General features: G+C 64.7%; 1 protein-coding gene across 3 annotated transcripts; it reads right to left on the reverse strand.

Moving 5' to 3' along the window:
• Positions 1–2906: 2906 nt before the first annotated feature.
• LOC114021849 (prosaposin) lies at positions 2907–10239 on the reverse strand. Of its 3 annotated transcripts, none has more exons than XM_037886525.2 (8): positions 10159–10239; positions 6848–6978; positions 6268–6366; positions 5578–5758; positions 4840–4988; positions 4256–4336; positions 3311–3392; positions 2907–3087 (listed from the first exon to the last, which is right to left on the reverse strand). In XM_037886525.2, exons 1-7 carry the CDS (start codon positions 10193–10195, stop codon positions 3312–3314), a joined length of 759 nt encoding a protein of 252 aa, XP_037742453.1. In that variant the 5' UTR covers positions 10196–10239; the 3' UTR covers positions 2907–3087; position 3311. The 3 variants fall into 3 exon arrangements, with proteins under 3 accessions (XP_037742453.1, XP_027687786.2, XP_037742454.1); XM_027831985.3 differs by having other exon boundaries at positions 6268–6369; XM_037886526.2 differs by lacking the exon at positions 4840–4988 and having other exon boundaries at positions 6268–6369.
• Positions 10240–10856: the final 617 nt, after the last annotated feature.

Genomic DNA, 10856 nt, shown 5'->3' on the forward strand with positions numbered 1-10856 from the left:
ACGAGGGTTCCTCCCCAGGACAGTGGGGAGCTGATGGAGCACTGGCCTGTGACCCTGTGATCCTGTGCTACACCCCAGCTTTTAAACAGCCCCCGGGGGACCACTTCAGCGTGCCAGCCCCCCAGGGGTCCCCCTTTTCCTTCAGGGTGGGCCATGGCATCCCAGCCCTCCTGCGTCGCACCCGGAGCTCTGCCCAGTGAGCGCGGCCGAGCCAGACGCTGGGCAGAGCCTCGCGGGGCCCAGCGCAGCCCCGCGGGGTGTGCACGGACCCCAGGCAGCCAGTCCCAGCAGAGCAGGGTTGATTGGTCAGCTGGGCGCAGGCCGGGCTGAGCTCAGCACAGAGACGTGAAGGCTGAGACATGGCCCTGCTGGCCAAGCCGGTGCCCCCCAGCCACGCGGCCACGGGCGCCTGCCAGGCTCTGCCTCGCCGGCCCGTTGCCCATCCTGCTATGGGTTGGTGTCAGCCAGGCCCTAACGCCCTGTTCACCCTGCCCCAGACACACACCCACCATGGCTCCTGCTTGGCCTCAAGCGCAGCTTTTTAACCCTGTTGCACCCACTGGGTAGCAATGCAAAGAGGGAAACTGAGGCACGCATCAGACTCAATTAAAAATACTGTAGAACAATCCCACTTTGTCATGCTAGATATGGCAGGGGAACCTGCCTGCTAACTGGTGTCAGAGGGGAAGCCGTGTTAGTCAATGTGACAAAGTGAGGGATTTTTTTGTTTCTTCCTTGTTTTTCCGATGGTTTGCATGCAGAGGGGGGTGGGACTCAGTTTCCCTGGGTGTTACTGGTTTAACAAGGTGATGGGAGCGGGAGTTTGTTGTTACAGAGGACCAGCGAGGGAACTTGGGACCCCAGCCAATGCCCTGGAGAATGAAGACCCCAGCAACTGGTGACAGGGAGGCCCAGTCAGGAGTCGCAGCTGGGTCTGGCCAGTGGGAAGACAATGGACGACGAAAGGAGGACCCTGGTGACCTGCCCAACCAGTTCCAGCCAGAGGGGCCAGAGGACAGAAGAGGGGAGAGGGGGCACAGGTGTCACGGAGTCCCTGGGCAATGCTCTGGAACTTCTCCCCATGAAGCCAGTCAGGACTCTGGGGAAGTCTCCTTTCTGTGAGCAGCCTGTCTGCAGGACACACAGCTCACCCAGCTTCCACCTTCCTGGGTCTGACCTCGGAGCATTCAGCATCCTCTGCCCCTCCGTGCGCTTCCCACAGCGAGTCCGCCCAGGTGGGCTCCTGGGGAAGCCAGAGGGTGGGGGGAGGGATAGCTCAGTGGTTTGAGCATTGGCCTGCTAAACCCAGGGTTGTGAGTTCAGTCCTTGAGGGGGCCATTTAGAGATTTGGGGCAAAAATTGGGGATTGGTCCTGCTTTGAGCAGAGGGGTTGGACTAGATGACCTCCTGAGGTCCCTTCCAATCCTGATAGTCTATGATTCTATGATTCCTGCACCCCAACTCCGCAGTCAGACGTGACTCTCAGCCAGCCAGTAAAACAGAAGGTTTGTTAGACGACAGGAACATGGTCTAACACAGAGCTTGTAGGTGCAGAGAACAGGACCCCTCAGCTGGGTCCATTTTGGGGGACAGTGAGCCAGACAACCCCGTCTGCACTTCACTCTTCATCCCAGCCAGCCCCAAACTGAAACTCTCCCCAGCCCCTCCTCCTCAGGGCTTTCCCCTTTCCCGGGCCAGGAGGTCACCGGATTCCTTTGTTCTCCAACCCTTTAGCTCTCACCTTGGGGGGGGGGGGGGGGGGGGGGAAGGGCCCAGGCCACCAGTTGCCAGGAAACAGGATGTTGGCCATTCTCTGTGTCCAGACCCCTGCACACATCTGCCCTCTAGGGCTCTGCAATGATCTTACACCCTTATCCCACCCCCTAGATACTTAAGAACTGCATAGGGGAAACTGAGGCACCCCCACAGTATTCAGAGGAAACATTAAGAACAGTCCCACTTCGTCACAGCAGGCACTGCTTGCCCACTCATTGGGTGTCTCAGTGCTGGGGCTGTTTCCTGTCCAGCCGCTTGCCCTGTCCATTCCTGGCACGTGGTGGGCAGGGTGTGAGTTGTTCTTTGCTCTGGCCACCCTGCCCTTGCGCCGTTCTTGGCCTGACCCGGTGACGATGGTGCTGGGCTTTGCTGGGGGCCCTCATGATGGAGCGCCTCATTGGGGTCCCCATGTAGGTTGGGGGGGTCACTGGCTGGGGGGCCTGGAGACAGCAGGCTGTGCTCCCCACTGGCTTGTCCCTCCTGCTGGATCCATGGGGCGCCTGCCCAGAGCTCCCTCCCACCCTTCCCCCTTCCCCTCACCCCCGTTTGCCCTGCATGGAGCTGTGGGAAGAGGATCTGGCTTGAAGGGGGCCTGGATCAGGGACGGGGAGCCCGAGATGGGGACTGAGTAATAAACAGCAGAGCTTCAGCATGCAGCCCTGGCCTCCCAGGTCAGCCTCCCCCTGCCCATTGTTGCTAATGAGATGCCACCCCCGGGGAGGGGGTATTTCTCTGCCCTGGGGCACCCTGCAGGATCAGGCCCTAGCAAAGAGAGTGGCTTGGAGCATCCAGGCTGTATCTGGCTGAGCCGAGCTGAGTGACATCCCTGGGAGCAAGGCCCCAGAGCTAGGCAGCATGAGAACAGGGACTGGGAGCTGGCAGGTGCGTCTGGTCTGGGAGGACCAGCTGATGTCAGCTCTGGGGCTGGGAGGTGGAAATGGAAGCCAAATCCCCCACCCCCTGCGGAGGAGCGGCTGTGGGGATGACACATAACGCCCTGTTATAAACAGTTGTCACACCCCACTCCAGAGGTGGCTGCATTTAGTGATGGGAGAGGAGGCAGCAGGGGGCTGGGAGGGTCAGTGGACAATGACCCTAGCATCATGGGGTGAGATCACAGAGACGTTAGGTCGATATTGATCCTTTATTGCCCAAAGCGGGGAGGAGAAGCGAAAGTCAGAGGCATTAATGCTGCCATCCTAGCCGTCACACGCCGGGGGGCGCTGTCGGAGCTGGGGGGGAGCAGTGGAGGCCATGCCCTGAGCCAGCGGGGGAGCTGCCCACTCTGGATGTGGGTGCACGAGTCCAGGCCTGGAGAAGAGGAGGAGAGGGGTCAGTGTGCACCAGCAGAGGTGTCCCCAGGGGAGGGTGCAATGGGGGGCCATGGGGCTGGGCTGGGCTGAGAGCCCAAGGCCTGTGCCAGGGATCTGATGGCCAGAGGCACTGGCATGTGTCTGGCCTGGCACAGCGCTGCCCTCCCCCATGGACACCATCACTAGCAAAGGCCCCCCCAACCCCTGCCTATGGTGCTCACCTCATGGCCATGCCCAGGTGTTGGTGCCAGAGCTGGGCTCTTCTCGGGTTGGCTCCTCCAGCAGCTGGCAGGCATCTGCGTCCTGGGGAGAAGGGACACTGCGTCTCCGAGGGCATTGCCAGCATGGGGCTGCGGGAGGAAGGTGCCCAGGGCCCCCTGCAGTCGGGGGGGGGGATCCCAGCAGGGGGGCAGGGATCCCAGTGGCTGGGGGAGGCAGGGACCCTAATAGTGTGGATGGAGGGGGGGGCCCCAAGGATCCCATTGTGTGGGCGGGGAGGTGGGAGGGGAGGCATTCCAGAGGCAGGGGAGGATGGCGGCGGGAGGCCTGGGGACCCCAGCGGGGAGGACAGGGTGACAGCTCCCTTCCCGCCCCCCTGGGAGCTTGGCCAGTTTGCCATAGTGATGTCCTCTAGGCCATGGGCCTGATCCTGACCTCTCACTGGGGTGGCCCTGCAGTGACCCCCTATGGACCGACAGCCTGTGCAAGGAGCCGCAGGGATCCTGGGCACTTGACTCCCCCCGGCGACTGGGCCATGGATGAGGTTTGTCAGCTGCTGCGAGCGAGGTCCCAGTACCGCTCCCTTAGCCCTGGCACTTTGGGTCCGTGGGCAAAGAAGGGGCCCTTTGTGCGTTGCCACCCTCCCAGCCCACTGTGTCTGGGGCAGAGCCGTGGGCACTGCCCATTCGGAGGGGGGTGAGCAGGAACCCATGCCCACTGAGGGGCTCACTGGGCCATCCGCCACCCTCAGGCCACATCCAGGTGTGGGGAGAGTGGGAGGGGTGGTGGCATCACCCCTGCCCCACCTGTGCAGCCTGAGATCTTTGCCCCCCAGCTAATGCTGATTCCCTGAGACTTGTTTCACAGGATGGTATCGCTGCTGGGGGTGGTTTGTAACTAGTCCCCCAGCTCTTCTCGCTGGCCCATCACCCGCTCCGATCTCTTACCCGACAGGTGGTGAGCGGGTCCTGGGGCACCCTCAGAACCCGCAGCAGCCTGGCGTGGTAGGTCGAGACGAAGTCTTTGCACTGCAGGGAGAGGTAGAGCCCAGCTCATGGCCCCCGCTTCACAGAGGTGTTGACTGCCCCCTCCTAGAGAGTGACCTCACCGACCCCCAGCTCTGCCCGGAGAAAAGAACCCAGGAGTCCTGGCTCCGCCCCAGCCCCCCCCCTCTAACCACTAACCCCACTCCCATCCCAGAGCCAGGGGTAGAACCCAGGAGTCCTGGCTCCCAGCTCCCCGCGGCTCTGACCCCTAGGCTCCACTGCTCTCTCACAGCTGGGAAAAGAACCCAGGAGTCCTGGCATCTAAATCCTCCCCAGCTCTAACCACTAGACCCCACATCTGAGCCAGGCTGATGCTTTTCTAACAGGTACTTCAGCCCCTGCCCCCACAGCCCTGCTTGGCGTGGATGAGTCCTCTGGGGCACTGTCCCACGCCCCATGGAGATGGCTGGAGACCCTCCCTTCTCCTAGAGCCAGTAGAGGGCTGGCCTGTGGGACCCCGAGCAGATCTGAGCCGTTCTACTGACCCTGGGGGAAGCCCCGAAGTGCCGCTTGCATGTGCCATTCAGGACGTCTCCAAGGTCCCAGCCAGGCCTCATGTGCCGCAGGTCAGGCTGGGCCAGGCTGGTGAGGGTCAGGCAGAAGTCACAGGCATCTCTGGGGGGCACCAGGCCGCCTGGCACATGGAAAACAAGGATCTCACCCTCTCCCCTCTGGGGCATAGTGCCTGCCCTCCAAGGCCCTGCTCTCCTCTCCTAAACCCATGGGGAGAGTGCCCCTCCAGCGGGTGGGAGCAGGACCAGCATAGTCAGCTCTACGGTGCTCCCCTCCTGATATGTGGGGCCTGGCCGGGGGCTGAGCGGGCACTCGGGGCCAGGGCACAGCCCTCGGGCAGCAGCTGTCACTTAGAGCCACCCCAGGGCTGCTCTGCAGTACAGGGGTGCAGCCAGCTCGCAAGTTGCCAGTGGCACCGATTCCGGTACCTGCTCATCCCCGCCTCCCCCTGGGAAGGACTCCAGTTTGATCCCCACTCATTCCCCCCTGCCACAGGCACCCCAGGTCTCCCTCAGCTGGGGGGGGCTCCCCTCTGTCCTGCACAGAGCGTGTGAGCCCATGCCCCCAGGGATCAGGCCATACCCCCGCTGGCCAGGGCGACTGGCTCAGATTTCTCTGGCGTTGTGCCCAGCAGGGACAGCAACGCCCCAGGCTGGCAGCAGCCGGCTGATGCCCCCTGACTCCACAGCAGAGGGAACAAGTGGGAAAACCTTGGGTGGGTGGGGACGCCCGGCACATCCTCAGGCTGGTACAGATCTCCTTGGGCTCCAGCCCGTCCTGCAGCGCCTCCACGATCTTGGACTTGAACTTCTTCATCACAGAGCGGCAGAGGCGCCGCAGACTCCAGCCCACAGCCCTGCACAGCTTCTCCTCGGCCTTGGTGATGGAGTCCTGTGTGACACCGGCCCGGCCCGGGGTTAGGACACGGCGCGGGACGTCCCTCCACTGCCTGAAGGGGGCGCTCGCTGGGCCCCGCCCTGGCACCACGGTCCTTGCAGGATGTGTCATCTCTACGGGATGCTGGGCCGGGGAGGGGCTCCCCTCGCCAGGGGACAGCACGGGCTGTGTCTGGGACTGGGAGAACCCTGACCCTGGGAGCCGTGTGGGTGGCAGGTGGAGGCGGGGACAGTAGGATCTAGACCCTCCTTTCCCTCCTGGTTGTACCAGGGCACTGGGTGCTGCCCATGCCCCCTGGCGCCAGTGGCAGACGGCGATGGAGCAGATGCCCCCTGCTCCCCACAGGCTCCCCACATCCTGGTCTCAGAGCCCAGCTGCTGCCCCGCCCCCCCGCCCCACTCCCCATAGGTGCTGGAGCCAGGGGCCCTGGTGTACCACTGGGGAGATCCTCCCGAGACCCAGGGAGGCTGGGCTCAGACCCTGGGCTGCCCCAGGGCCCTCACCTCGTCGGGGTCGTCGCCGACCATAGACTTCAGCTTCTTCAGGATGAGGGTGCAGATGGTGCACTTGGGGGAAAGGGTCTGCTCCTGGATGTGCCAGCCCTGCTGTGCCAGACACAAACCCGGGGTCACCACCCGGAGTGCCCCACATCACCCTGAGCCCCCTCCCCCCACTGACCCCTAAGCCTCCCAGCCCTGAGCCCCCTCAGTCCTGTGACCCACACAGACCCTCAGCCTCCCAGCCCTGAGCCCCCTGCCCCCCACAGACCTCTCAGCCTCCCAGCCCTGAGCCCCCTCAGTCCCGTGACCCACACAGACCCTCAGCCTCCCAGCCCTGAGCCGCCTGCCCCCCACAGACCTCTCAGCCTCCCAGCCCTGAGCCCCCTCAGTCCCGTGATCCACACAGACCCTCAGCCTCCCAGCCCTGAGCCGCCTGCCCCCCACAGACCTCTCAGCCTCCCAGCCCTGAGCCCTCTGCCCCCCATGGACCCCTCAGCCTGCCAGCCCTGAGCCCCCCCCAATCACCCAGCCCCCTTTGGAGCTGGGATGGGATCAGAGCAAGGGGCGCGAGCCCCCGACTCACCTGGGGCATGTGCTGCTCCAGGAGCTTGCAGTCATGCTGCCGTCCACACTGAGCTGCTGTGCCCGGATCCCTGCACCAAAACTCAGGGCCCAGCAGGCATTGCTTGGGGACCAGCTCCCGCGCACAGAGGGCTGCAGAAAGAGGGGCACAGCAAGGAACAAAACCGGACTGGGTTGGGAGTACGGTAGCTGGTGGGACTTATTTATTATATGCTACAGCAGCACCGAGATCAGGGCCCCATCGTGCTGGGCGCTGCCCAGACCCCACCCGAGATCAGGGCCCCGTCGTGCCGGGCGCTGCCCAGACCCCAACCGAGATCAGGGCCCCGTCGTGCCGGGCACTGCCCAGACCCCAACCGAGATCAGGGCCCCGTCGTGCCGGGCGCTGCCCAGACCCCACCTGAGATCAGGGCCCCGTAGTGCCGGGCGCTGCCCAGACCCCAACCGAGATCAGGGCCCCGTCGTGCCGGGCGCTGCCCAGACCCCACCCGAGATCAGGGCCCCGTCGTGCCGGGCGCTGCCCAGACCCCACCCGAGATCAGGGTCCTGTCATGCCGGATGCTGCCCAGACCCCAACTGAGAAACTGAAGAATTTGAAGCCAAGGGTGATTCAGTGATTAGTCCAAGAGGGCTGGGATGTAGACCAGAATTGAACCCAGTTCTAAGCCCTACCCCCACTGGGCTTGGGTCAACTCGGTTTGGAGCCGGTGACGGGCATGACTTTGCCAGCTCCAGAAAAATCGGTCAAGAAACCAAGGGTCTGGAATAGACAGATCACCTTGGGTGCTCCCAGAGGCACTGGGGCCCCGGCCCAGGCACTGAACCAGGATTGGCTGCAGCTGGGATCGGGGGGCACCTGGCCAGAGCGCAGCGCTGGGATTTGCTGCAGCCAGGATCGGGGTCACCTAGTGTGACCATACATCCCGTTTTGGCCGGGACAGTCCCTTTTTTAAGCCCTGTGCCAGGCATCCTGACTTCTTTGGCGAAAGGGGGCATTTGTCCAGTTTGCTCCTGCCGACTTGATCAAACGGGACAAATGCCCACCTTTGTCAAAAAATTGGGAGCAGGGGAATGTGTGTGTGTCTGAGGGTGAGCAGAGATGCCAGCCCTACACAGGGAAGAGGGCTTGGGCGAGCAGCTGGGGCCAGCCCTGCATGGGGAGGGGTGGGAGGCTTGGGGTAGCCCAATGCAGTATCATGTTTTCCTACTGGGAAATATGGTCACCTGGTCACCTGGCCAGGGCGCTGTGCTGGGATTGGCTGCAGCCGGGATCAGGGGCACCTGGCCAGGGCGCTGTGCTGGGATTGGCTGCAGCCGGGATCAGGGGCACCTGGCCAGGGCGCTGTGCCAGGATTGGCTGCAGCCGAGATCAGGGCACCTGGCCAGGATGCTGTGCCAGGATTGGCTGCAGCCGGGATCGGGGCACCTGGCCAGGATGCTGTGCTGGGATTGGCTGCAGCTGAGATCAGGGGCACCTGGCCAGGGCGCTGTGCTGGGATTGGCTGCAGCCGGGATCGGGGCACCTGGCCAGGGCGCTGTGCTGGGATTGGGTGCAGCCGAGATCAGGGCACCTGGCCAGGATGCTGTGCCGGGATTGGCTGCAGCTGAGATCAGGGCACCTGGCCAGGACGCTGTGCCGGGATTGGCTGCAGCTGAGATCAGGGCACCTGGCCAGGATGCTGTGCCGGGATTGGCTGCAGCCGAGATCGGGGCACCTGGCCAGGACGCTGTGCCGGGATTGGCTGCAGCCGAGATCGGGGCACCTGGCCAGGACGCTGTGCCGGGATTGGCTGCAGCCGAGATCGGGGCACCTGGCCAGGGCGCTGTGCCGGGATTGGCTGCAGCCGAGATCGGGGCACCTGGCCAGGGCGCTGTGCTTGGATTGGCTGCAGCCGAGATTGGGGCACCTGGCCAGGGCGCTGTGCTTGGATTGGCTGCAGCCGGGATCGGGGCACCTGGCCAGGACGCTGTGCTGGGATTGGTTGCAGCCAAGATCGGGGCACCTGGCCAGGACGCTGTGCCGGGATTGGCTGCAGCCGAGATCAGGGCACCTGGCCAGGACGCTGTGCCGGGATTGGCTGCAGCCGAGATCAGGGCACCTGGCCAGGACGCTGTGCCGGGATTGGCTGCAGCCGAGATCGGGGCACCTGGCCAGGGCGCTGTGCCGGGATTGGCTGCAGCCGAGATCGGGGCACCTGGCCAGGGCGCTGTGCTTGGATTGGCTGCAGCCGAGATTGGGGCACCTGGCCAGGGCGCTGTGCCGGGATTGGCTGCAGCCGGGATCGGGGCACCTGGCCAGGACGCTGTGCTGGGATTGGCTGCAGCCAAGATTGGGGCACCTGGCCAGGACGCTGTGCTTGGATTGGCTGCAGCCGAGATCAGGGCACCTGGCCAGGACGCTGTGCCGGGATTGGCTGCAGCTGAGATCGGGGCACCTGGCCAGGGCGCTGTGCCAGGATTGGCTGCAGCCGAGATCAGGGCACCTGGTCAGGACGCTGTGCTGGGATTGGCTGCAGCCGAGATCGGGGCACCTGGCCAGGGCGCTGTGCCGGGATTGGCTGCAGCCGGGATTGGGGCACCTGGCCAGGACGCTGTGCTGGGATTGGCTGCAGCCGAGATCAGGGCACCTGGCCAGGACGCTGTGCTTGGATTGGCTGCAGCCGAGATTGGGGCACCTGGCCAGGACGCTGTGCTGGGATTGGCTGCAGCCGAGATCGGGGCACCTGGCCAGGGCGCTGTGCTTGGATTGGCTGCAGCCGAGATTGGGGCACCTGGCCAGGGCGCTGTGCCGGGATTGGCTGCAGCCAGGATCGGGGCACCTGGCCAGGGCGCTGTGCTTGGATTGGCTGCAGCCGAGATCGGGGCACCTGGCCAGGGCGCTGTGCTTGGATTGGCTGCAGCCGAGATCGGGGCACCTGGCCAGGACGCTGTGCTTGGATTGGCTGCAGCCGAGATCGGGGCACCTGGCCAGGGCGCTGTGCCGGGATTGGCTGCAGCCGGGATCGGGGCACCTGGCCAGGGCGCTGTGCCGGGATTGGCTGAGTCAGGATCAGCTGTGCCTGCACATGGCAGGAGGCTCCCCTGGGGTGGGTGGGCCCTCACTGTGCTGGTAACCCCCTTGTATTGAGGTGAGGCTCATATGCCCCCAGGGGCAGAGAGAGAGGAGGCAGGCGCTGCCAGGGCAGTTGCCAGGCCCTGGGGTGCTGGCTAGGGGAAGGGTCTGATTCTGCCCTGGGGCTCCCCCCTGTAGGCCCCCCAAGGACTGTACCGGGGAGGTGCCCCTGCTGGTGACACCTGCCGGCGGCTGCTTACCTGAGCCCAGCCAGAAGAGCAGGAGGAGAGGGGCCATGTCAGCGCTGACAGGACACTGCCTGCGATGTGCCCCCCCGTCAGTGTCACTTCCCCCCGCCCCGGCCCTGGCCCCGCCCTTAACTCTGATCTGTGGGGTTTCGCCAGCCCCGAAGCTGCTCAGCACATTTCCTGCCTTGCTCTGCAGGCGGGGGAGTGACAGCAGCCTTGGGCCCTGGGCCCCTCCAGCCCTGCCTGGCACCAGGGGCGCCCTCTGGCCTCCACCACAGCCATGCCCCCCATGTCTCATAGGCCAGTGCTGGGGTGGGGGGTTGTAACGGGTGCCCAGGCTCAGTGCTCTGGAACGGCTCTGACTGGTTCAGACTGGCCCCTCTGGCAGTGTGACCCCCCTTGGGGCGCCCCCTCGGCTCCAGCACCTCCCGGGACCAACTCGGAGCGTTCAGCCCCCTGCTCACCCCGTGAGCTCCCAGCAATGAGCCTGCCTGGATGGGACCCCTGGGGAAGCCTGAGGCCCACAAAGGGCCCTGCCCCCAAACTCGCACTGACTCCCAGCCAGCGTGTGACACAGACAGGAGCACAGCGTAGAACGGAGCTTGTTAGCACCGAAAGCAGGAAGGTTCAGCAAAGTCCAAGGCCTGCCCCCCAGGCCTCAGACAGTGTGGGGATGGGGCTCCCACCCCTCCCTGCCCCCCAGGCCTCAG

Source organism: Chelonia mydas, chromosome 26 (assembly GCF_015237465.2).
Source record: "Chelonia mydas isolate rCheMyd1 chromosome 26, rCheMyd1.pri.v2, whole genome shotgun sequence".
Lineage (NCBI taxonomy): Eukaryota > Metazoa > Chordata > Testudines > Cheloniidae > Chelonia > Chelonia mydas.

Coding starts and splice junctions, on each gene's coding strand:
- LOC114021849 (XM_027831985.3), bottom strand. CDS start 10,195: ATGGCCCCTCTCCTCCTGCTCTTCTGGCTGGGCTCAG. Junction 6,979..10,158: donor GCTCTTCTGGCTGGGCTCAG/GTAAGCAGCCGC, acceptor CTCTTTCTGCAG/CCCTCTGTGCGCGGGAGCTG. Junction 5,759..6,267: donor TCGGCGACGACCCCGACGAG/GTGAGGGCCCTG, acceptor GGTGTCACACAG/GACTCCATCACCAAGGCCGA.